This window comes from Microchirus variegatus (genome assembly GCF_963457635.1).
Source record: "Microchirus variegatus genome assembly, chromosome: 14".
Lineage (NCBI taxonomy): Eukaryota > Metazoa > Chordata > Actinopteri > Pleuronectiformes > Soleidae > Microchirus > Microchirus variegatus.
Window position 1 is genome coordinate 3578522 of NC_139815.1, and position 27980 is coordinate 3606501.

At 39.2% G+C, this 27980-nt stretch overlaps 1 protein-coding gene across 1 annotated transcript; it reads right to left on the minus strand.

Annotated features, from left to right (window-relative positions):
• On the minus strand, positions 1–27980 carry fes (FES proto-oncogene, tyrosine kinase; the record flags this gene model as incomplete). The annotated part of the gene is made up of 18 exons (XM_083900385.1): positions 1–143; positions 2187–2309; positions 2517–2674; positions 4791–4914; positions 5002–5096; positions 5343–5461; positions 6722–6775; positions 7034–7156; positions 7829–8038; positions 12979–13059; positions 14199–14394; positions 18895–19017; positions 19193–19312; positions 19420–19557; positions 21144–21327; positions 24125–24221; positions 27491–27664; positions 27756–27980. The coding sequence occupies 18 exons, from the start codon at positions 27978–27980 to the stop codon at positions 1–3; spliced, it is 2487 nt and encodes an 828-aa protein (XP_083756511.1).

Sequence of the window (27980 nt, forward strand, 5' to 3'; positions counted from 1 at the left end):
TCATGTCATTTTGTTGTAAATAGCGCTGAGCTCGGCTCGGAGCTTCTTGAACGTCGGCCTGTTTCTGGCGTCGTACTGCCAGCAGCTGCTCATGATCCTGGAGGTTTCCACAGGACACGTGTGAGGAGCAGGCATACGGTAGCCTAAGCACACACACACACACACACACACACACACACACACACACACACACACACACACACACACACACACACACACACACACACACACACACACACACACACACACACACACACACACACACACACACACACAGGGTCCCACGTGTCAGCGAGAGGAAAAACACAAGAAACAAAAAAAACAACACACTGACGGCAACGACACTGATGAAATATGAATGCACGTTACTATTTATAATAATTATTATTATTATGTGTAAGATTACACATTTGAAAACAACCGCTCTTAAAACTGAGTCAAAATATAATCAAGTAGAAACAAATAAATTGTGTAAAAAGCACAGCGGTTAAAACAACTTTATTAAATAAATATAAATAATTGATTAACACATTTGATCACATCACGTATCTTTCATTGCCTTTCACTCTCATGTATTTGTGTCTTTAATTTTACTCACTTTTAATTTTTATTCTACTCTCTTTTACACTTTCTTCATTTGTGTTTTTACTCACTTTATAATCTATTGTCTTTCACTCTTTTTTACTCACTTATATTATAACATTATATGTCTTTATTCTCTTATATTCATATTCTCTTGTCTTTCACTCTTTCGATAATATACTGCCTTTTTCTTTTGCATTTTATTAACCCATATTTGTATCCTTAATCTTTGATTAAATACAACCTTACTTATATTATTTTTGGACACTTTTGAAGTTACTCATATTGATAAACTATTACATTTTTCTTTTTGTTGCTCACTTATATTTTTAATACATATTGTATTTCATTCCCATTTATTTGTTTACATTTAGATTCTATTAGCTTTTTCTTACTTATATCAATAATGTATTGTCTTTTTTCACTTACCTATATTTGTATTATTTATATTTTATTGACTTTTACTCACTCATATTTATGTTCTACTGTCTTTATTGTCTTATACCATCTATTATTTATTGTCTTTTCTTATTGTATTGTATTGTGTTTTATTCTGTTTATGTTTGCATTTGTATGTAAGGTGATCTTGAGAGTCAGCCATTATTGTTGTTATTATTATTATCATTTATAATCGAATGCCTTTTGTTTTGTATTTTTTCATCGATTGCATTTTTACGTTTTGTTACTCACTTACATTACCGATATATTATGTTTCCTCTTCTGCTGCTCGTTTACCTTTATATTCTACTGTCTTTTACTCACTTATAGTTGTAATTGATTGCCTTTTTTTGTCTGTCACTTATCTTTATTTGTGCTCTTTATGTTTTATTGTTTTTTTGTTTTTTTACTCAATTAAATATATATTATTTTATTCTGTGGTTGGAGCAATTTCTGGCAGGGAAATTAAAATTCTGATGGGTTCACATTTTTAGAGGCATGTATATTTGTATGTGTTGTATGTGTTTCTATATTATATTATATTATATTATTATATAATATATACTTATATACATACATATATATATATATATATACACATATATGTATGTATGTATATAAGTGTGCATCATTTGCCCCAACTTTGAAAATTCAACATGTACCCAATTTTAAAATGTGACAATACTAATGAAAAGAAAATGTGTAGAATATTAGCTGGATTGAATAACATCTAAGGGGTCCACCAAGCCTCTAGAGTTGCTTCTTAGCAGAACCTGTATCCCCGCTCTGGAAAAATCAGTTTTTCGTAAATAACATCCAAAATAATGCAAATAGGCCTACAGTGTCAATGAAAGTTGAATATAAATGTGGCTATTGCGCATCTTTCGGTACCTCTCTTATATCTCTAGCGTCATTGGTTTCTCAAATATTGCATTTTCCTCCTAATTGTTAGCGTTTCTTTGTCCCAATATCTATAAAAAGCAGATGTGAAGGTAGTCCAGTCATGGTCTTATGAAAATCATTTTTCATATTAATGGAACCAAACCTACAAAGATACATGTATATAAATATATATATAAAAAGGTATTCGATTACAAATGATCATAATAATAACAATAATAATATATACATATATACATATCCTCATTCGTTTTATGTGACCTTACCTTTCTCTACTTCGTCTCGAGTCTGCTGGTTGCTCATGGTCGTGTAGGGCGTCATTCCCATTGAGAAAGTCTCCCACAGGAGGACGCCAAAGCTCCACACGTCACTCTCTGTGGTATAGCGACCTGAAAGCACCAGCAGGGGGCAGCAAGGGAGAAGGCAAAGACTGGAGTCAATTTTGGTTTGGTGTTTTTTTTTTTGTTTTTTTTTGCAGTGTGTGTGTGTGTGTGTGTGTGTGTGTGTGTGTGTGTGTGTGTGTGTGTGTGTGTGTGTGTGTGTGTGCGTGTGAGGCTGTGACTGCAGTGCTGAGGGAGTTGTTTAGGTGGCGTTACCATAGTTCAGAGCTTCAGGCGCCGTCCACTTGACGGGGATCTGTCTCAGGCCGCCCTCTGTGGAGTAGACGCCGTTGTCCTGTTGACGGGACATACCAAAATCACTGATCTTCACCACGTTGTGCTCTGCCACCAGACAGTTTCTAGCTGCGAGGTCCCTTGACAAACACAGAGGAGAAGAGGACGACGACAATGTGAGAGGAATTCTACACGGGCTGATGTAAAATGGTGAAAGAGGCACAAAATACATAATCTCTTATTATTATTATTTTTTTTTTAGAAACAGTGATAAAAAGGAGTGAGAGAACAGGCGCTCCTGTCATGTCTGTGGTGTTGGTGCTTTGGTATGCAGCGTTACAGGCTGAGCAGCTACCAGCAGCCTGCTCTGATCTGTCCCCTCTGGGTGCATCACAGCACTGCTGTAATGAGCAGGATGTCACAGCCTCATGTCTCCCCCTCCACAGCAGCACCAGCAAACTACTACTCTAGGGGGGAGTCACTGTGATGGTGGCTTTAGTCTCCCCCCGCTGCTTCATCTCAGCAACTGATGTCCCAAAAACACTCCAGAAGTCTCAGTCATTTGTTGCATTTTCCATTGTTCTTATCAGTAGATATTCATCGCTCTTGTTTTTTCCGTATCTTTTAACACACGCTCTCCCAGTGGGAAACACACAGTACACACAGCCTCGTGTGTGATCATCACCGCTTTAAATCTTTGTCGCAGCTTTGTCGCCACAAACAGTGTCGCCTGTGAAAGATGTTAAAAAAAAAGTCTGTTTTAGAGCATCATTAAAAATCTTATCACCAGTGTACAGTACTGTGACTGATTATCACCTCTGAATACTAGAGAGATTTTTAAGGGTGGGTCCAAATATCATTTTGGTGATAAATTGTCATCCTTCCTTGTGCAATAGATAATCAATTTTTTTTTTAAAAAGTCGCTACTTGATGTCTCCTTGTGGTGGCGCTGCTCAAATGACTGAGGGTAACTTGAGTGGTAGTTACCTGGCCGAAGAAGAGGGAGTTCACAACAGGATAGTGGTGGAGAAAGCTACATTAAAGATCATTTTCTGGAGTCAGTCACCTGTGCAACAGACAGGCCTGTAAAAATCACCATCCAATCATAATGAACGGCCCGAACAAATGAAGTGGATCTTGAGGCGTCAATCAAACTTGCACTTGAACGCTGGCGACAACTCAACGCCCAGAAAGGGCTGCAAAGTGATGACATGGTAGCTCTGTTTCTACTGGACAGGTGGGTTAACTTTATCTCCTTGAGAACTTTTCAGAGAAGTATTTGTTGTTTTTCGGCACCACATTGTCATTTTGGTAAAACTATCCAAAAAGGTTAGCGTCACCGAAACCTACCTAAAGTTAGCGACGCTACGCAAGTGCTTGTGAAACCGTGTTTGTTGTGCGTTACTGTGCAAATTACTGAGAGGGAACTTGGGTGGAAGTTACCTGGCCAAAGAAGAGGGAGTTTACAGCAAGATAATTGTGGAGAAGGCTACGTTAAGATAGATGCTCCATCCACATTTAATACATATAGACGTAATGCACTTTTGTTCTAGATCATTGGTTCTCAAAGTGCGGCCCGGGGGCCAATGGCGGCCCGCAGAAACATTTCTGGCGGCCCGCAATGAATTACAGTTGATAGTTTTAATCCAGGAGCGACTAAGCTTGTTAAATGTTTATTGGACATTACTGGATATAGACCAACAAGTGTAAACAAAAATACTGGGTATTTACCTGGTTTCTATATGGTGAATTTAAGTGTATTATTGGGTTATAAGCTGGTAATAAGCAGGTAGCTACAGCCCACAATTACTAGCTATTTACCCAGTAAATATATGGTAACAGAAATGTGTTACTTGGTATTAACCTGTAATTAGAAGGTAAGAACAATGGCCAAAATACTGGGTAATTACCCAGTAAATTATAAAGCGTTATTATATTAATGCTTAAATAACATTATATTAATGCTTATATTACTTAATGCTAAACTGTAGAACTGGAATCTGGTCATTAAAATGATTACAAATGGGATTTATTTCTGTTTTTTTTCCTTTTTTTTTTCTTTGGCGGCCCTCAGTCCAATGTTGGGTTCCTAAATTGGCCCTCAGGTATCAAAACTTTGAGAAACCCCTGTTCTAGATGTTGTGAATACATTTCGAAGTTAACGTTGTATCCTCATATTATTGGTGTCTCGTATCATATCGTGAAGAATCCCCTGTGATTTCACGCCCCCTGACACACAAACACACACTGACCAACCTGTGGATGCACTTCTTACTCTCCAGATACTCCATGCCTGCTGCTATGTTTCCTGCCATTTTGACCAACATCTTGGGCTTCAGCCGGTGACCCTCGTGACGCAAGAGGGAGAGGAAATCGCCACCTGATGAAATGTGCACACACACACACACACTGTAACATCACACAGCAGTTGAGAGGTGACGTTGGGAATAAAACAGCTCATATTTACCTTGAACGAGCTCCATGATGATGTAGATGGGCTGTTTCTGTGTACACACTCCTACCAGCTTCACAATGTTTGGATGGTCGTACTGTTTCAGGATCCTGTGTGTGAGTGTGTGAGTGCATGCACGTGTGTGTGTGCAGATGTTAGAGAGGCAGAGAAAATAAGAAAAAACGATTTAAGTGCAGTGTGTATGTTTGTATTTAAAGGGGTTTATTTTGGGGATTAAGGCCTAGTTTTAGGGTTAGGATTACTTTTTGTTTGTATGTTTGTTTTTGTTTTTTTGTATGTGTGCGTGTGTGTGTGTGTGTGTGTGTGTGTGTGTGTGTGTGTGTGTGTGTACTAACCTGGCCTCCATCAGGAACTTACTCTTGTGCTCTGGAGCCAGGTTTTCCTTGCAGGACTTCACGGCTACAGGAGTGTTATCAGAGCGAATTCGACCACTGTACACTTCCCCAAAGTTTCCCTGTGTGCACACATCAACGTAAGTGATGGAGAATAACAAAGTTAGGTGAGTGGAGAACAAAAATGGTGTCTGAGCCTTTAAAGCAGAACAGGATTCAACCCAGACGGGGTCAGCCCTATGTTCCCACATTTCTAAGGATTTTTTTTAGAATGAGTGGCGAACCCTTAACTAACAGGCAGGAGTAGAAATGTTGGAACTGTGGGAACCTAGGGCCAAATTTAGAAAAAAAAAGAAAAATCTCTTAGAAATGTGGGAACATAGGGCTGTGGGAACATAGAGCTGTGGGAACATAGAGCTGTGGGAACATAGGGCTGTGGGAACATAGAGCTGTGGGAACATAGAGCTGTGTGAACATAAGGCTGTGGGAACATAGAGCTGTGGGAACATAGAGCTGTGGGAACATAGGGCTGTAGAAACATATGGCTGTGGGAACTTAGAGCTGTGGGAACATAGCGCTGTGGGAACATAGCGCTGTGGGAACATAGCGCTGTGGGAACATAGGGCTGTGGGAACATAGGGCTGTGGGAACATAGAGCTGTGGGAACATAGAGCTGTGGGAACATAGAGCTGTGTGAACATAAGGCTGTGGGAACATAGAGCTGTGGGAACATAGGGCTGTAGAAACATATGGCTGTGGGAACATAGAGCTGTGGGAACATAGAGCTGTGGGAACATAGCGCTGTGGGAACATAGCGCTGTGGGAACATAGGGCTGTGGGAACATAGAGCTGTGGGAACATAGGGCTGTGGGAACATAGGGCTGTGGGAGCATAAGCACGCTCCCACTCAGACAGACTGACAGCTAGCAAGCTAGCTATCTAGACAGACATACAGATAGAGAAACTCGCTGGTAGCATAAAAATACAAATAAAGAATGATTTGTACATGCGGCTCAGCATGTAAAGATAAAGGGCGTTTCACTTTTTTAAATCAAGGAATTTTTGGTGGCCCCAGGCAAAATGTACCTGGAGTGTTTTTTTTTACTTTTGTCTTATCTTTATCTTGCACTTCATGGTTCACACACAGACACTCTCGAACTATAGAAGCTATAAGTGCATTTAAGGGCGTTCTGACAGAATTTCCAGGTACTAAAATCTAAATTTAGCCTCTCATGTGGGGCCCAGCTCATCTGAACCCAGCGCCCCAGGCATTTGCTGGCTTTGCCAACTCTGTAACGCCACCCCTGGTTAGGTGGATGAAACCCAGCCTTGGTTTGTGAATGATGATAAATTATATGTTTGATTTTGTGACGTGTACCCACCCGTCCAATAAGCTGTCCCAGGATAATATCATCATGGTCTAGGACCCACTTGTCCTAATGAGGTTTGAAAGGGACAATAAAAGACACGACATGTTAGAGCTGGTTTTAACAGCGAGTCCAAACAAAGAGACAGGAACTTAAAGGCAACGTCATTAAAGGTCAAGTTCATCTTTGAATGTCTTCTCATCTGTGAAGTCCAAGAAGTCTTTTGACCAAAGCATGTCACAGTCATGTTCATTAGGACATCAGGGAACAGGTTTATCTTGAAGAAATAGGTTATAATATGGGACCTTTAAGTGTGTGAGCTCATACCTTGAGGACAGGCCTCTTCAGAAGGATGTCAACCCTCCTGGTGATGGGTTGTTGTGAGGACAGCAGATGATGGATGAGCAGAGGGACACTGTGGAAACCTTGTCCGTCCAGACGGTACAGATTCTACTGACACAACAATATTCACAGACGTGAGCAAATATGCAAATCACACACGTGTCGCGAAAACGCCTTCAAAATGTTATATATGTTAAAATATACAACGTTTCTTGGAATTTGTGGTATCTTCATTTACATGACGGAAATGTACACCTTCATTTCTAACAAATACATTTCAAGTAAAATAAATTAATACCATGTAAATTTAATGGAAATGTGATTTACACCATGTATATGCAGTCCATAAAGTACACAATGTCAATTTATACCTTCATGTACATCAAGTAAATTGAATGAAAATTTAATTTACACCATGTACATTTAATGGAAATCACGTTTCCACTGTAAAAATGTACACCTCAATTCACAACATGCACATTTACCCTTAAAGTAACACCGTGTAAATGTAATCCTCAATTCACACCTGGTAAATTTAATGGGAATTTAATTTACACCAAGGAAACTTAATGTAAATGTAATGGAATTTTTAATTTATACCATTTAGATTTAATGGGAATTTAATTTACACCAAGGAAAGTTACTGGAAATTGAATTTGCACCATACACATTTACCCTTTAAGTAACATTTAATGTATACCTTACTTTACAGGCGAGTCCATTTCCACGTTAATTTCCACCGTGTACATTTGAAGAAACCATTAAGCCAGTCTTACTTACATCTGTGTTCTGAATCAGGAAATGCTTGCAGGATCCTCCCCACTGCACAGAGAGGACATAGCCCTGTTTCTCTTGACTCTTCCTCAACAGGAAGTCTCCTTCACTCTTCAGCAGCTCCAGGACCTCCAGTCTGGGAACAGCTCCGTGGTACCAGTCCTGCTGCTCCAGAGGAAGATCCAGCGCCTGGACCAGGCTGAGAGCCGGAGGCTCCTGGAGGCAGAAACAGAGAGGAGTGAGCATCCTTGAAGCTCACATGAATAATTAAAGATAATATGTGGTTGTGAGGATGGTTTAAGGAGGATCCTGCAGAGACGGATGGAGTATAATAACAATTATTATTCATTTTTAACACTTTATTTAATCAGGAATAAAAACTTGGAAGCGTGTCCTGGCCGACTCATAACATACATTATCTCAAAGCACTTTAAGGTGACCTTACCATTTTTATAAAGAGATCCAACAGTTCACACAGTGGAGAGAAGAAGTGTGTGACAGAGCCAAGACTCAAAGTGTACAGCCAATAAATATGTATCATCAGTAGGAAGGAAGGAGATTATTTTCCCTAATGGTTGTCATCTCATTTGAGATCTCAAAGCCGCAGCAACCAAATCGAATGATTTTGCATCATAAATAAATATCATTTCTCCAATATCATGCTCAAGCACACTTTGCGTTACCGTTTATTTCCGCGACGGTTTGTGCTGTCGGATTCAATTCCAACGGTTTCTGAAAAGCTGAGAAATTGCACGTCAAAGCCAACATGTGGATATTACGTTAATTTCACTCCCTCTGTTGCAGGAAGCTTTAATTTTAAATGTGTTTTTACACTGTTCAAATTTAAAACATGAACATGCAAAATCTGGTGTTCGTGTACAACTAGTGTTTTTTTTATATATATATATATATAAAACTTTTTTGTTTTTCTTCATTTTAAATTGTTAATACACCATTTTAATATGCAATAACTGCCAGATATTGAAAGTTATTCTAGGAAAATGTACTTTTTATGGTTAAAATAAGCAAAACAGGACATTTTGAGGCATAGCTATTAAAGGGTTAAATATTTGAGCCATAACTAAAAACACTTTTGATAATAAAGTCAACATTTTTGTGACTTTTTTTTGTTTTTTTTGTTTACCATTTATTTAGTTGTTTCTCTGTCCCTCAGGGTGGGTCAGAATATAGGTTTGGTGATTGTTATACGGTCGCTGATTGTACTGATTATGTTTTATATTCATCATTTGACAATTGTTATTGTGTGTAATGTAGTTTAGCTTCAAGCTGTTATGTAATTTAGTGTAGTTTTAATCCTGTATCATCATGTTATTAAACTGTTCATGTAAAAGCCCAAATAGGACTAGCAATAGCTATAAACTACTACTATTATTTGTATTGGAACTATGTGAACTGCATTATTCATATTTAAATAAAATTATTTTCTATTCTATTAGCAACAAGAGCTGATGATTTAACATTGATCTTGTAGGCTTAAAAACCATTAAATGCTCAAATGACAGATTAAAGACTAAAAGAATGGCTGCGAGTGTCTGTGCAGGACGGTCGGGTCAAAGACCATCATCTGTTATATCAGTTATAAAAAACAATGACATCCTGGGAACTAAACTTTAGTTTTTTAGGTCAGGCAAAAGATTTCAAAAGTAGTAACACGACCGACAAACATGACCTCTATAAATTCCACTGGACCCTCGGGAGAAGGAGCCCCCGAAGAAAGAGAGAGAGAGAAAGAAAGAATGAGTTGTGTATGAGTGAGTGGAGTCGGAACACTTTCAAACCCTGACACTTTCATAAAAACATGATGAATTATTTGTTGTGTGGAAATAGGCTTGGGAGCTGAGACTTGAAGTGCTGCACTTTAAGAGCTGGGAGGTGTTTGGACGAGGAGGGAAGGTGTTCTTCCACTGAAGCAAGTGTCCTTCCTGTTCGAAGTGCAACTGAACCTAAAAAAAACCGAGTGTTTATGTCTATCTAAGTTAATGTTATGTGCAAATCCTGGTGGACATATTTAAAAAATGAACACAAAAAGTCTTAAATAATAAAGGAAAATGTAAGCACAAGGATCTTACCAGGAACACATGAAAGCAGAGCACGAGACGACCGAGCAACAAATAAACCAACGAAGCAAAATGAACCAACACAGACGCTGAGGAGACGCTGAGGGGACAATCAAACACATGTGAAACACAATCGGGGGGAAGACAGGAAGCAAAACTAGACAAGAAAATGACTTAACAAAATAAAACAGGAAACAAGCAACTTAAAACTAGACAGAGAACTGAAAACCTAGTGTAAAGAAAAACATCAGAACAATAGTTCAACAAAAAGCAGCCCTTAACATAAACATAAATATAAATATAAATATAAATATAGTGCAAAAAAAACGGGAGAAATAGTATTTTACTGTAATATAGTATTATTATTTATTTATTTTAGTAATAGATTCATTTTGTATCATAAATACATTTTTATTGTGAACTTTATATTATTGTATAAAGTGTTATAACTTTTATTTTGAAAGTTTTGCGATACAATTTTAAGCTCATAGCTCGCTTTCCACTTGACCCGGGCCCCTACTGGCCAGACCAGATGCTCCGTGGCCCCGAATGGCGTGTTTCCACCAGCTCGCCTCGCCTCGGCACAGCACGGCACGGTTAAGTTGCGTTCTCGCTCGCATCATACATGGAACCAAGTACTTTTTTTAACTACCTGCTCTGGCAAGATTCCAAGCGAGCTGAGGGAATACTATGCGTGACCTTGCCAGAGTGCCGTCCGAAGCCACGGCAGTTTCGTACGGCCGTGGAGTGATGACGCCGCCCACGTTGAGTAGGTACTATTTTTGTAGTGAAAAAACCAACCCAAACCATGCCGTGCCGAGACAAGCTGGGACCACAGTGGAAAACGCCGTATTTTTTAAAAATATACATGTGATAAAAATCGGTGTATATACTGCCCTCTCTGGTCAAACACCAGCTACTGCATTCACTTTCTGTCACTGGCTATCTTAGTCCACTCCTTCATCACTCTTGTGTAATCACTGGAAGTTTAATTTACATCATGTAGATTCATTGGAATTTTCATTTCAACGCCACTCAGTATCAGTATTGGTACGATAGTGGTCAAAATGTGACATGATCCCTAAATTCCACGTATCAAACGGATCACAAAGCACAGACTGTAAAAATTAAAATAACAGGCAAGGACCATCCGATATCACTTTTTCATGTCTGCTACCGATACCGAAATTATAACAACACATTTTGTGCTGATGCATTGATGATCATCTTCAGCCATTTAAAGCAGACCTAGACCGGAAGTTCCAATTAACGCTGTTGTTTAGTGTGTATCATTGTTTACGAAGCCCTGAAGTTTCTAAACAAACTGCTGAGAACGCTGTGTTTTATTGTAATCTCTGGCTCAGCGAGATCTCTGAAAAAACCCGGTCCGGTTACGTAAACACCGGTTCTCCGGAACAGCAGATCGTCCTGCTCCGGGCACTAGTCCGGGCACATCCGGTTGCGTACATTGAACCGCAGAAGAAGAATAACGTCTGTTGTGGAGGTGTTTCACGAGCGACACTGTCTTCTGACTCCGGGTCAAAGTCATAAAAGGGACTGAGGCGGGGAGTCGTGAAGAAGCTATTTTTAAACATTGTTAAAACAATGTTTTGATAATGAGTAGCAGTGCATCCACCGTTCCAGAGGGGGGAGCTGCGCTTCTGAGAGCGGGTGTGCTGATTATGTCACTTCCGGGTATTGGCCAATCACAAGACAGTTGGGAAGGCTCTACGCTTGCTGGCCAATCACAACACAGTCTGTCTTCTGAGGGTGAGATTTCAGTCTGAAATATCGCGGCTGATGAACATCGTCAGAAAAGACAGATTTCTTTCAGCTCGTTTACAGCCACTCTTACGGAGGTCTTTGACCATAAAAACAAGTTAATGTATGTAAGTATAACTAATATATGTGCAACAGGACCACTCTATGTCAGCTTTAAAGACATAATTCTCCAATGGTTAAAAATATTCTTCTCCAAAAAAAAAGCAGAAATAAACAGCCCAACACATGACTAAGCAAAAATGCTGTTGCTGAGTTTTATTTCCATTTTTTTACAGGCTGAATACACCATGAAGCAATACACAATTTTTTGGATGGTACATTTGGATTTTACATTTTCTATCTGACGGTAGTTGATTCAATAATTTCATCCCCGAGTCGTGTTATGGGCTGTTTATTTCTTCTTACTGTGTCACTGTTGGAACATTATGTCTATTGATGTTATAGATTCCTTGATATAAATCTGATATCTGTGCCAGAACAACTTATCAAATTATCATTGTTGGCACCATGAAAGTGGTATCAAGCCATCCCTTGTTATAGGATTATGATCAGATTACTATAATTATGTTCTAATTATGGTAAACTGAAGAGAGTATACATAATTATAGTAGTAAACATACACACAGCCGAGCACAGACAGAAAATGCATACTTGGCCGTGACCTGGTGTCTTTTTTCTCTTTTTTAAAAAAAAAATTCCAATCACATTTTTGTGCTGTGATTAATTTATCGTACCTGCCCACGAGCTGCAGGCAGGAAAGACCTGGCACAGTGAGTGCATCATCCTGCGTCCTTGTTTTACACAAGGTTAATGTTTTATCGCGCACACGTGTCTCCTTTCTGAATAAATAAAATGACAAAATAAATAAAAGAACTAACTTCAAAGACGACCTGCTGGAGACGGGAAAACAGGGGATTTGAGTGACTTTGACGGATCTACTGTGATATTTTTATTTCATTATTTTCTTTGTATGTCGATTTTACTTCATGGGAACATCCTCTCATTTCATTCCTTTACTGCATTACCGTTTCCTCCTTTTATTCCTACTACTTGTTGATTCAGCTCAATTATTGCTACTTTATACCATGACTAAAATGCATAACTTTGACTCAACAACACATAAGACAACTTTTTTTTTCTTTTAAAGCCTGAATATGTGACTTATAAACACACATAAAGAACATGAACGGTCGAAGTACCTTGAAGTAGAGGAGCTACAGCAGCAGAGCACCTGCCAGGTGTCGTGTGTACCTGATAAAAGTGTAATTACACAGCAATAATAGATCATTAACATACCTCACATTTGGTCTTAAATAGGCCGCTCAGGTTGGTTATTATCCCCTCCATTATTTTGGAAGAAGAAGTCTGGAAGTGTTCCTGAGAGAAAGATAAAACAAAATGTTGTGAATGAGTCCACGACTCAACGGTCTCGTCTAAACTTTTAACTTGACACACTTTTTGTATTTCTGCTTTCTAAAGACGGCAAACTGTCGTAACGAGAGCTAATTTGTGCATAATGTGGCAACTTATTCACATTTATACAGTTTATCTGCATCATTTTGAACCGGCAAACAAATCACTTCCAAGAGATGTTTGTTATTTAAAACATATACATATTTGTTTTTTACAGAAAATAAATTTTAAGAAATAATATAAAAAAAAAACATAATTTCTGAGATTAAAGATGCACTTTTTTTCTCAGAATTCCAACTCTAATATCAGAATTCTGACTTTAATCTCAGAAATGTGACTTTAATTCTGACCTTAATCTCAGAATTCTCAATAATGACTTTGATCTCAGAATTCTGACTTTAATCTTAGCATTCTGACATAATTCTGACTTTTTTTCTCAGAATTCTGACTTTAATTCTGGCATAAATCTCAAATTCTGACTTTAATTCTAGCTTTAATATCAGTTCTCACTTTTTCTCTGAATTCTCATTTTTTTCCTCAGAATAATTACTTTAATCTCAGATTTCCGACTTTAATCTCAGAATTCTGACTTAATCTCAGCATTCTGACATAATTCTGACTCTTTTCTCTGAATTCTGACTTTTTTCTCCGAATTCTGACTAATTCTAACATTAATCTCAAATTCTGACATTAATCTGAGAAATCTGACTTTAATTCTGTCTTTAATCTCAGAATTCTCAATAATGAATTTATTCTCAGAATTCTGACTTCTGACTTTAATCTCAGAATTCTGACTCACTAGTATGGTCATTCCGAAATGGTTGAATAACTGCCAGATATTGAAATTGAGTTATCTCGGAAAAAAGTGGTCAGAAAGATCATCTTTCTGATCAGATTATCTTTTGATAATTCTACAGCAATGAAATCAAAATAAATCCAGGCAGCCTGAACATCATGATGGTTTTATAAGAGGGTTCACAGATTAGATTGGATTGGATGTTTTTTGTAACTGAATAAACTGAATGTGGAGCAGACAGATTATGAATGCATTGATGCACGTTGTAATTGCAATAAACGTATTTGGACGGTTTCCGGGCACGTACATTGCTTGAGTTGGATGAAAGGGAAACCCTGTCTGGGTCCAGGATCAGAGCAGATGGAGGTTCTTCAGAGCCCAGCTGCTCCAGTTTCTGCTTCAGAATGAGCCTTTGAGCCTCCATCTTGGCTCTGACGCCCTGAGACAGAGCGACCTGCTGCCGACACTCCTCCAGTACGTGTCTCTTGCTGAACTGGTAAACCCTACATGACAGAGAGCAGCTGAACATCAGCAGGGTTTTTTTTTTTTTTTTTTTTTTACATCAGACTGAGTGAGTAACACAAGGGATGAATGAAGGAGTCAATAAAACAACACAAGTGACACAATTAGAGCACAGGAGCACAGAGACGTCGATGCAAAAACCGCTTACGTTTGCAGATTGTCGTTTTTTTTATTATTGACTAATGCGATCAATGCACGAGCTTCTCTAACGAGAGCAGATTCAGCTGCTCCTGCACGGTGAGAGTGTGTGTGTGAGGCTGGTAAACCTGAGCCAGTCCTCCTGAAGTCCTGAACAACAACTTATGGACAAACAAGAGCAAACAACAGCACTCAGAGAGCACAGGCGTCTGCCAAGACCTTTTTACATTGGGATTAAAGCTGGGTCCAAATATCCATTTGGTGATAAATATTGTTGTCCAAATATCCACATTTTAATTAATAAATTAAGATGCTCTAAAGAAAAGTCAGCAATAAGTGGCCCGTGATTTAAAAATAAATCTTCACAAACAGATTTAAGTTTCATACAGAGCTCAGAGCTTTTATCCTGAAACAATAGGAACTGATTCAGATAGATTATGTTGCTGGAATTGACAGTTAAATGTTTGGTTATTTAAAACATATACATATTTGTTTTTTACAGAAAATAAATTTAAAGAAAAATAAAAAAAATACATAATTTCTGAGATTAAAGATGCACTTTTTTTTTCCTCAGAATTCCAACTCTAATATCAGAATTCTACTGAGAAATGTGACTTTAATTCTGACCTTAATCTCAGAATTCTCAATAATGACTTTGATCTCAGAATTCTGACTTTAATCTTAGCATTCTGACATAATTCTGACTTTTTTCTCAGAATTCTAACTATTCTGACATAAATCAGTCTACTGTTGTCATGGAGACAGTTTGCATATTATGTTAGGCTCAAAGAAGAAGAGGAAGCAGTAATTCTTAAAAAATGACGAAATGATGCAGAATAAATATCAACAGCACGAGTACGTACTGTGTCTCACGCAGGGCCGTCCCGAGCCTCCATGGGGCCCTAAGCAAAATGTGATTTTGGGGCCCTCTGTTACTGCCAATAATAAAGATTATTGATCATTATTCACACACCTACTATACTAAAGGTATTCTACTTATTCTACTCTGTGACCAATACAAATACACTTGTAAAACTAAATGTGAGAACTTTTTGTTGCATGGAACCAGACACCAGATTTGCAAGCTTACAGAAACATCTTTAAATTAATATTTGGCAAAACCAGCAACTCCCCCTACTGGCGACACAGAGAATCAATACATAAAACCAAACGGTTTATAAATAAAATATTAAGATATTAAGGTCCGAAAATCTAAAAATGTGCACAATCTTTGTGGGGGATTCAAAATACACTCCTGTAATACAAATATTTGACTTTTATATGTAAAAAAAACACAGCATTAAATAAAATAAACAAATAAATTATCAAACAAATACTTAAATAATAATGTAAATCAACAGAGGCACCCGGAACAAGGTAATAAAATGGTTTATAAAATTCTAAATACACTATAGCAATCCAAACTTTCCTTCTTTTAGTTAATTGCTCTTGGGGGCCCACTAGTGGTCACGGGGCCCTAAGCAGCGGCTTAGTTTGCGTATGCCTTGGGCCGGCCCTGGTCTCACGCACATTTGTCTTTGTAACGAGCTGCTGATTAAAGACGACGTCCACGTTGTTGTTAGCAGCAAACGTGGGTTTTTGTTTGCGACTGAAGACGTTTTGAGGCCCTTTTTTTATCGTTATGTAGATACGATGTTTTGGTCCATATATAACATTAACTTGCCGTCTCACCACTAGATGTCACCCACGGTTACTTTCAGTTCCTTTAGAAACGTGGGTCCATGTCGTGATTGTTTTGTCGTCGTCATTTTTCATCCCGTGTATGTTTGTCTTGTCTCACTTCCTGTTTTGCTTTGTAGTTTGCTCCCCCGTGTGTCGTCTGACCTGATTACACACACACACACACACACACACACACACACACCTGCTCCCCATTACTTCCACCTGTTTCTCATGTGTGTGTCATCTGTGTCTGGTTATCTCCCCTCCCCTTCAGTCTCTGTGTGTTCCCCTCGTCCTCGGCCAGTTCATCTTGTTTCTTGTTAGTCTGTGGATTGTGTGTCTGTGTGTGTGTGTCCCCCTGGTTTCCCTCCATGTATTACATGTTGTTTTTTTTGGATTGTGTTACCCGTTCTGCTCGAGTGATTTAATATTCTGTCCAGACGAAGTTTCCTCTGCCAAGCAGATCTGAGTGTTTGTCCACTCAAGTTAAAGTCTTAGCACACGCAGCACGACGCCCACGTAGCGCAGTGTCTCTGCGGCGATTTGATTAAACACGAAACAATTAATCCATTGTCAGGAAAAATTAATCAGCAACTGTTTGAGTAACAATTATTAATCGCAGTCATTGCTTCAGACACAAAAACACCAGATACTCTGTGATTTTAGCCAAAGAAGAAATGAGCCGTCATCCGTCTTAATCTGGAGTCTTAAAGGGACACTGTGTAGTATTGATGGATTTATATGACCCATAATCCACTTTTTTATACATATTATGTGCTCCTGCATTGTCTAGTCGCTGTATAATAGTTTTTGTTTCATTTTCGTAGTGTTTCAAAAAGTCATGTAAAATAACATGGTCGCGGGCCGCGGTTGCATAGCCACTGTTAGCAGCGAGACGCCATGTTTCTACCGGAGCCTGTAAGGACAAACGCGAGAGAACAAATCAAGCGTCTCTTTACTTGTAGCGGAAGTCCCGCCTCCACTCTCTCCGCTTCGTCTGCTACGGCCGCGGTAGCTCCGCCCTCTCCCTCGCCTCACGAACCTCATCTGCTGACACGGAGAAAGACGACGAGGACGACATTTGACCAGCTGAGGATACCGTAGCGCTCAGGGAAGGGAGGGGGTGAGCAGAGGAGCAGTTCTTTGTTGTAAATTTCAGCCTCTCCTCTAGATGGCACTATAAACTACTTACTTCACCTTTAAGGCTACGTAAGATTACAGAAATGGAACGAAACACCGACAATCTTTTTCTTTGTCATGATTGAAAAAGTGTCAAAAACGCTGCAGTACATATGCCAGGCCTGTGTGTGGCGCTGTCATTCTACACTGAAATAAAAAAGTGACTTGCGATAAATCTAACGTGTCGCGAGTCTCTGGCGTGATCCTAAGTACTTCCCCGAGGAGGAAACGAAAAATAAATGAGCAAAATAAAAAACTACAAAAAAAAAATACAATGAGTGACTAACTGAAACGAAACTGAATTGTAGATAAATTCAGCTTCATCTTCGTTTTTCCAAAACCTCATTCATACAGACCAGTTGATGTTTTACTTTTGATTTACCTTCAGGTCTTAAAGGTTTAAAAATGAAATTAAAGGATTTGATAATCCATATTTGGTGTCATTTTCAGCGTCTACAAGTCAAGACTTTCTCTTAATACCTGAAAAACTAAGACTAAACTGAAACTACTCAATCATTTGTTGAATTAACTAAACTGAAATTTAAAAAAAAGCAAACTGGAAAAACTAAATAAAAATAAAAACTCATGAAAATTTCAAAACTATAATAACCTTAGTTCTGTCACATGACTTTAAGCTACTGTTCATTGTTTCACTAAACGCCAAAATCTAATTTAACAAAAATAAGACAAAAATAACCAAAGGGTGATGGTTTTTCAGTTGTAAAGAACAGGCCAGAAAACTGCTGGACCTGATTTGAAAGGGAAGCTTTTGAGATATTGAACGTCCATTCCAAATACAAAAGACACACAAACGTATGTAGGGTAGTGACGGAGTGTAAATAGGACCTCAGGAAAGCCAGTGGTGAATGTGTTTGAATGCAGTTAGCTGGTGTTTGACCAGAATAACTGTCAATATCTGGCAGTTATTTACAATTCACTGCATGTATAAAAAGTTTTATCTGGTACACGAACACCAGATTTTGTGTTAAATTTGAAATTTGTATCATAGTTTTATCAGTATAAAACATATTTAGAGTAATATATCTTTGAGTTTTTGTCTCAATGTCCAAAAACAGGCCATAAAATAACTATATTTACTATGTGAAATAACCGCAATAACCAACTTTTCCGATCGCACAAACACGTTGCGTAATGTAAACGTGTCGTCTGCGATAAAAGATGTGTGTGTCGGCAAACATCTGCTGTTATTACGCCAGGTTTATTCGTGTTTGTATGAGTTTTGCGCTGTGCTGTATATCATATATTATTATGAGAGTATGTATTATAGCTAATGAGGCACTCACTAGCCCTCGACACCGCACTGGTTAATAGCTGCTGGTGCCAAGCCGACAGCGCACTGAACTCTCCCGACAGGAAGCAGAGCTCGCAGAGACAGACTTCATAGCTACCAACGGCTGCGTAACCTTCTGTGCGACCTGTGGACGCAGCATCAGAGGGTGATGGATCTGCGGTCTGCCCACCTCTGGCCCTTTTTGACACCTTCCTCCTCCGCCTCCAGCTCCAGCTCCAGCTGCTCCACCGAGGCCTGCTGGGAGCCCAGAGTCCGGGCCAGGTCCAGCAGCTCCTCCTCCACCGCAGTCAGCCTGGGAGGGGGGGGAAAAGGCAATAATGAGGAAGTAATTGATGCAAAGCAGTTTGGAGGGAAATAAGAGACAGATGAGAACAACACAGATAAAGAAGGAGGAAGTTGTTGAGACATTAAAAAATAAGGAAAACCACATTGAGTCATCTGTTTCAGGCTGCGTCGTTAGTTCTCACTTGTGCTGGATTGTCTCCAGCGTGAGGTCGTTCAGTTCAATCTCTTTGGGATTGAGTTGCTCAGTTTCCTCCAGGAGGCTGCAATCAAAGTCTGCACAGGCAGGAATCTCCCCCACAGACCTGCACACACACACACACACACACACACACACACACACACACATGTTGGTGATGGTTGTGTTGCTGTGGAGGGGGTTGGGGGGGGGGGCTGCTTGTGGCTGTCGCACCTGTTCTGCTGAGTGAAGCTGTCGTATTCCGTGTGAGGATCGATGGCGGTGAGAGCAGCCGAGATCTCCCTGTGGATATGCACCACTTCGTGATGGAGGAGTGTGGATATGTCGAAATACTCCTGCAGGATCTCTTTCCTGGTCAGGAAGGACACAGACACACACACACACACACACACACACACACACACACACACACACACACACACACACACACACACACACACACACACACACACACACACACACACACACACACACACACACACACACACACACACACACACACACACAAACACAGATGTTAGCCTGATTTCAAGGACGTCTCAACAGTCATTCAGAGTAAATGAACCCATTTCTTCTCTTTTCCAGAGCAGAGTTTCATGTGTGTTATTTAAAAAGGCTTTAAATAGGACACAATAGCACTACAGTCAGTTTTTATCCAAAACTCAGTTAGACCAACTCATTCCTCAGAAATGAGGTTCTACCTCAAGGGCCTCAAAGTCAAAATAACCAGTGAACTTCTAGTCTGGTCTAGAGGGGCCAGGTCCAACATATAATGATGATATTGATATTTCTTTGTTTAGATATAAAGTTAAAAAAAAAATCATATTAATGATGCAAAATGTGTCTGTAAATAACTAAATTAAAATAGCATGTAGACAATTGGAATCTTTATACTGGACCAGCTTTATATACATATAAACGTGTATATATACATATACATATTAGAGCTGAAACAATCAATGAATCGAATATTTATCAATTCCTAAATTAATCGTCAACTATTTTGATCATCGATTGATCAGTTTGACCATTTTTTTCATGATTAAAACAAGATTTCTGAATGTTTTAGCTTCTTAAATGTGAATATTTTCTTTGTTTCTTTGCTCCACATAAACAAAGAAATCATGAAATCTGAATCATTTTGGTTTGTGGACAAAAACAAGACATTTGAGAACATCGTCATTTCCAGGTTTGACAAACACTGACATTTCTGACATTTTATGGACCAAACGATTCATCGAGAAAATAATCGACAGATTAATCGTTTATGAAAAACAATCGCAGCTCTAATAGATATATACACGTATATATATTTATTTTGTACATATTTATATATAGATGTATGTATTAAATGTTGAATATAATTAATAATGTGGCACTGTAAATGTAACCTAATGTTTGAGACCACGGTCTACGCCTCATTAGGTTTGGTCTCCAAGGTCAGTGTTTATGGCAGAAGAGTTCCTATAGAGCAGGGGTTCTCAAAGTTTTAATACCTGAGGGCCAATTTAGGAACCCAACTTTGGACTGAAGGCTGCCAAAGGGAAAAAAACGGAAAAAAACCTGAAAGAAATCCCATTTGTAATATTTTACAATTTTGGGGGAAAAATGTTTTTGGTCCAAAATTTGACAAAAACGTTGTACAATACTATGTCGTCCCAAATTTGACAATTATTTTCAAAAAAAAAAGTTGTCCAAAATTTGACAAAAATGACATATATGCCGTCCCATATTTGACAATTTTTTTCAAAAAAAATTTAGGTCAAAATTTTTACAAAAATGACATCCCAAATTTGACATTTTTTATAAAAAAAAAAAATTGGTCCAAAATTTGACAAAAATTACATATATGCCGGTCCAAATTTGACATTTTATTTGCACTTTGAGAACCAATGCTATAGAGGTAAATACACACACACAGAGAGACTTGTTCTCACAGTATGAGCAGCATCTCCTGCTGCAGAGTCTGCAGTGCGTCGAGCAGAGCAGGCTGGATCTGACTGTAGTGCTGCTGGTGATAAACCTGAGCGGCTCGCACACACAGGACGTAGTCGTTGTGCAGCTCGTGGAGTCTCAGCGACGACTTGATGTAGCGCTCTCTGGCCTTGTCTCGCTCTCTGTCTGCACGCACACACACACACAAGGAGACAGTGATGGTTCATAAAAACATACACAGCAGCTTTAGAAATAAAAAGAAGATGTTTTCATTGTCGTTGAACAGGTACAACAAGGTAAGCAAAAATTCCCAGGGGGCCCTCCCAACCAGTGTTCATCACCGTTATGTTACAAATAGTCTGACACAACGAAAACTGTATGAGTTCAAAAAAATATTTTTTTTCAAAATGAATGAAATAACATGGAAAAACCTTAAAAAGTATGGGAAATATAAAAACTATATAAAAGTAAAAAAAAAAATACATTACACTGTAAAGAACCCACATTATAAATCAATATAAATGTAAATAAAAAATAAAAAAACATGAGTAAGTAAGTAAGTATCTGAGTAAAAAAGATATGCATTACACTGTAAATAATCCTCTTCATTTTCCAACTTGCAGAACGATAACTTCACACAGGTTAAAGTGAGGTGGGGCCCCTTTAGGGATGTTTCGGGGGCCCCCTATCGGCTCGGGGGCCCCAAGCAGTTGCCTGCCTTGCCTGTTCACACGCTGATGTTACAGCGTGTGTATGGGTGAATGGGTGAAAACTACAGCTCATCAAGACTATAAAAGCTCTATATAATTACAGACCATAATACCAACTCTTCTGCTTCTGATTTCATTAGGTCGTAACGAGTAACAAAGATAGAAGAAAATGTAGTGGCGTAAAAGTGAAAGTTAACAGAGTAAAGTACAGATACACCTCACTCTCTGTCCAATCTGTCCACCTTCAGTTAGCAACAAAACTCAAAGCATGATTAGTTTGTCCGTTGTGAGCTATTGTAAAAACAATGGGGGTCCAAAATGGCCGCCTCTGTAGAGCTGACTCAGCTCCTGATATGAATACAAAAGGCTCATCTGAGGTCATTATAACAATAATAAAACTATTCATGCAAGTAGGTGATTGTACACTTGTGAAAAATAAAGAGTATTTTAATTTTACACACTGGACCTTTAAGGTTTCTTAAGAATGAAGGGATTGTGTGTGAATGTGAGCGGCCATTTTATTAGGTACACCTGTTAGGTAACTGCACTGTATTTTATTTATACAGCACCTTTCACAGATATGGAATAACAACGTGGTGTGAAGCTGTCGCAGGTCAGATATGGATTCTAAAATGCACTGGTAACAAGTGAAGGGAGATGATCCTGGACGACCTGAATGTGGTTAAGTGCCTTCTTATTTAACAGTCCAGACACGAATATTCAAATTTCCAATCAGCCAATCACGCGACAGAGTTCACGGCGAGCGTCAGAATGAGGAACAATTCAGGTGTGAGTTATTTCAGAAACTGCTGATCTGCCTGGATTTTCACACACAGTCGTCTGTGGTGTTTACAGAGAATGGTGCGAAAGGCAGAAAATCTCCAGCCAGCTGCAGTTTTCAAGGTGGAACAATGTTCTAGTCGGTGCCAGGAGGTCAGAGGTCATGACCAGACTGCTTTGCAGGACTGAACGCTGCAGGAAAGATTTTTCCTTTCCAGCTGACGTGAGACTTTTTAAGGCTTTTAACTGCAGCACTTTCACACTTTTAACATTACACAGCATAGCATTTATTATTTTCATTAGTTCTTTAAGAAATGTTTAAAAATCACTCCCCCAGCGACCAGCAGTTGCCACTTTTACTTTAAGACTCACATTTGCTCTGCGTCTTATTTTGAAAGGCTCTTTTCATTTTGTATTTTTTATTTTACTTTCACTTTATTACAGCACTCTATCAGTGAACAGGGACCAGACAACGTTTATAAGGTTCTACTGTTTACTGACTGATGTGACGTGTTTGTGTACAGGCTGGAAAATAGAACACTCAAGGTTTATTGTCTCAACAAAATTCCTGTCATTCAATTTCAGTTTAAGGGAAAAAAAACAATCATCAAAACTACTGCAATACAGTTTAAATCAAAGCTTCTACCAAACCCAGACAGTCTTTTATAAAGTACCTTAAAGGGATACTTGAGTAAAAGTACAGAACGTGACACTCTTTTAAATAATATTACTGAAGTAAAAGTCTTAAATATGTACTTAAGTATTGACCATGGTGGCTCAATGGAAGGACAAGTTGTCTTTGAACTGGAAGGTTGTGGGTTAAAATCCTGGCTCCGCGAGTCTATGTTGGAGTGTGTGAATGGGTGAAAACTACGGTGGCCCTGAGGTGCAAAACACAAACGCAAATCACAAAACACATCACAAATCAAAAACGCAAATCAAAAACACAAACGCAAATCAAAAAACACAAACGCAAATCAAAAAACACAAAAACATTAACTCAAAACGGAAACACAAATCACACAACACAAACACAAAAGCAGAAAACACAAAAACATTAACCCGTTTGCGTTGTGAGTTAATGTTTTCGTGTTTTCTGCTTTTGTGTTTGTGTTGTGTGATTTGTGTTTCCGTTTTGAGTTAATGTCTTTGTGTTTTTTGATTTGCGTTTGTGTTTTTTGATTTGCGTTTGTGTTTTTGATGTGTGTTGTGTTTTGTGATTTGCGCTTTGCACCTCAGGGCCACCGTAGAAAACTGTAGTGTTAAACAACTCAAAAAGCTCTACATAAATACAGACCATAATACTAACTCGTCTTCTTCTGAATTTATTTGGTCATAACAAGTAACACAGATAGTTAGAGGAAATGAAGTGGAGTAGAAGTAAAAGTTGCTATAAATATAAATAAAGTGAAGTACAGATATACGTGATGATATTTTGTTACTCAAGTACAATAACAAGAGGTCGTGTGACTTTATAGAACAGGAACTCACACCTTTACTGGTCTCCTGGTACTTCCTCTTAGCCAGAGCTGCGTCTCTCGCTGCCTGTTTGTAGCTGCTCTTCAGCCTCTCCAGCTCCATGTGTGTCACCTGAACACACACACACACACACACACACACACACACACACACACACACACACACACACACGCACTGTTTTGAGACTTTTTGATCATAGTCATAGTGCATTTCCTAGCCCCTTACCTTAACCTTGAAACCAGGTCTTAACCCTGAAAAAAAAGCCCTTTAAAGGTGAAGTAAGTAGTTTATAGTGCCATCTAGAGGAGAGGCTGAAATTTACAACAAAGAACTGCTCCTCTGCTCACCCCCTCCCTTCCCTGAGCGCTACGGTATCCACAGCCGGTCAAATGTCGTCCACGCTTGATTTGTTCTCTCGCGTTTGTCCTTACAGGCTACGGTAGAAACATGGCGTCTCGCTGCTAACAGTGGCTATGCAACAGCAGCCCGCGACCATGTTATTTTACATGACTTTTTGAAACACTACGAAAATGAAACAAAAACTATTATACAGCGACTAGACAATGCAGGAGCACATAATATGTATAAAAAAGTGGATTTTGGGTTATATAAACCAATCAATACTACACATTGTCCCTTTAAAGTCTTAGGGCTCATAAAAAATGTCCTCACAAATATAGGATTTTACGTGTCTTTGGACCACACAAAGATATAAATACAAGTACACACAGGCAAACTTGTTTTTTATATCTTACTGAGGACACATCTTTGACATAATAATAATAATGCATCCTCCAGCCGCTTACCTTAACGGTTAAGGTAAGCGGCTTAAGCCTTAACCTCAACAAGTGCCTAATCCTAACCCTAAAAGCCTTTAAAGTTTATGTTTTTTACACATATGGAAATTTCTTTTTATATCTTAGTGAGGACACATCATAGCCATAATGTATTCCCTAGTCCCTTAACCTAACCTTAACCATCACAAATAACCCTAAAAGCAAGTCTTGAAGTCCTTGCTTCAAGTCCTGAAGATGCCCTTTAAAGTTGAGGGGCCCAGAAAAATGCCCTTTTTACGTCTTTTTGGACCTCACAAAGACATGAATCTTGTTTATACATTTTACTGAGGACAAACGATTAAGGACTAATCCTTAACCTAACCCCACCTCTAACCCCAAAAGCAGGTCTTAACCCTGAAAAAGCCCTTTAAAGTTGTGGGGCCCAGAAAAAATGTCCCCACAAAGAGAGGTTCGTACGTTGGACCTCACAAAGACATAAAGACTAGTACACACACACACACACACATCTTAACAAGGTTGATTTGAGCTTCAACAGTTTATCCTTATTTTGTCATATTACGCACAAAGAGATATTTGAGTCCAAAAGAAAAAAAAAGTGAATGTTTTGAAGGATGTTCATCTTTAAAGAATGTATTTGGCCACTGCAGAAGTGACGCATCACTTCCTTTAAAGAGGTTTTATACATTTCCGCGTGACGAGGACGACCTCCAGGTGCGTGAATTATTTTATACTCTCCTCGTTTTGAAATGGTTTGTCAGTGAATGATATAAGAATATTCACACAGAGAAGCACAGTGACTGGGACCAGCTGCCACTGACGGGGAGGTGTTTGGGTCTGAGACACAAGGAACAGAAGGTCATCAGCGTATAATGACACTTTGTGCTCCGGGCCACGTCTTTGAAGGTCATTAAATTCAAGATTCAAGATGTTTCCTCGCTATTTTGAGCACAAACAGACAGTCCGGGCACATTGGAATAAAAGAGTGAGTAAATTAAAAGGACAGAAAGGGCAAAAGTGACAAAAACAGAAGACAACAAGAAATATAAAACATAATATATAGAAAACCTACAAAGTTAAGTGTGAACAATATTGTTCATGGATTATGTGTTTTTTTTTTCTTTTTTTTGAAATACAATGTTAATAAATATGAGTGAATGAATAAATTACATGGAATAAATAGTGGGGTTTTTTGCGTTATAGCGTTTAGAGAACGAGAAAAAGTTCCTTATTCTGTGATTTGTTCCCTTTTTTTTCTATCTATTTCACTTTCGTCAATGGAATTTCTCTATTTCCTCCATTTGAAGTGATCATTTATGAGCAGATTAGTCAGACCAATGTGTCAGACCATGTCCTCATGTTGTCTTTTGTCTCTCATGTTCCTCTGCAGCAGTCAAACCATCTGTGGTCTCCGTCCACTTCCTGTGTCAGATGGCTTTTTCTTTTACACAGAACGAGACACTTTATAACCGCACATGTTGTTGTTCCATCATTGAAGCTCAAATCCTTGTTTGTGTGTGAACTTGTATTCGTGTCTTTGCGAGGTCCAACAAAAATATACAAACTATCTTTGTGACGGATTAGGCACTTAGTGGTGATGGGTAAGTTTAGGGTAAGGGCCTGGGAAATGCATTATGTCTATTATGTGTCCCCACTAAGACATAAAAACAAGTGTATGTGTGTGTGTGTGTGTGTGTGTGTGTGTGTGTGTGTGTGTGTGTGTGTGTGTGTGTGTGTGTGTGTGTGTGTGTGTTAGTGTGTGTGTGTTCTTGTACTTGCAGCACACTGAGGACCAGTGAGGGTTTTTAACCAACAAAGTGAGGTCATTTTTACAAAGTGAGGACATTTTGGCCAGTCCTCACTTTGTTTTCATTCAAATCATTTCCTTGAGTTGTAAACATGCTATACTCTGTTTTTAAACAGAGCTCCTCAATTTGGTACAAAAACCTGTTTTCCAGCCCTGGTGTTTCACACACTTTTTAATGTTTTAATTATTTGCTTTCCAAATGGCGCAGTGGAAAAAGCCCACATCTGACAGGGAAGATAGCCAATACTGCAGCGTGACACCTGGGGTGGTGAAACAATATTGTGCAACAAATGGATCATGTCCTGATTTTCAAAAATTCATAAAAATTATTCCTTAAGAGATATGCAAATATTTTCAACGGATCCTTGTTCAGGGCGATAACGACTATTATCATGGTACATTTCAAGTCATTCCGACATACTTTTTGTTTTTGAGAAGAAAGTCAGCTCACTGTCAAAGTGTATCAGGGCAAATGGATCATGTCCTGATTTTCAAAAATTAATTAAAATTATTCCTTAAGAGGACGGTGCGAAAAACAGGGGGGTCTGTGTTTATTAGTATTGTGCAACAAATGGGAGATGGGAGATGGGAGATGGGGACCCCCCCCCCCCCGATTGTTAATGTGTATTTCGCACACTGCCTAAATCTGTTTACATACATTGTCACATTAGGGGACATAAATCAAGTTAAATCTTAAAGAAATAAAGTCAATTCAATGTCCTCTGAAGTGATGGAAACCAGTGTGTGTGTGTGTGTGTGTGTGTGTGTGTGTCACACACCTTGTTGAGCTCCTGCCTCAGCAGGTTCCACTGCTCCGTGTAGGTTTTGCGCAGCTGCTGTTTGTCCCTGATGAGCAGCGTCAGTTTGCTGATGGGTCCGTCCATCAGCTCCTCCGAGCGTCTCTTCATCACCTGACTGAGGACGTCGGTCTGAGAGAGCAGCACGTCCCACGACTGAGGGACAGACGAGAGGACGGAGAGAGTCACCAAAACAGTCGAGTGACAGAACGGACACAAAAGCACAAACACGGCCGATCTCCCCCACCTTGTTGAGCTGGCTGATGTAGTCCAGTCCTGCACCGAGCTGAGGCCGGTCCAGCTTCTCCACCATGCCGGCCATGTGGTGCAGCTGCACCGAAAACTCCCGCTCGCTCCTGGCCCGCTGACCCATCCACTTCTTCATGACCTCCATCAGGTGAAGCTCTGAGTCCAGGAGCCTGATCAGAGCGGCGTGGGCCTGCGGACACCGCAGATCCTCCCCAAACCCCAT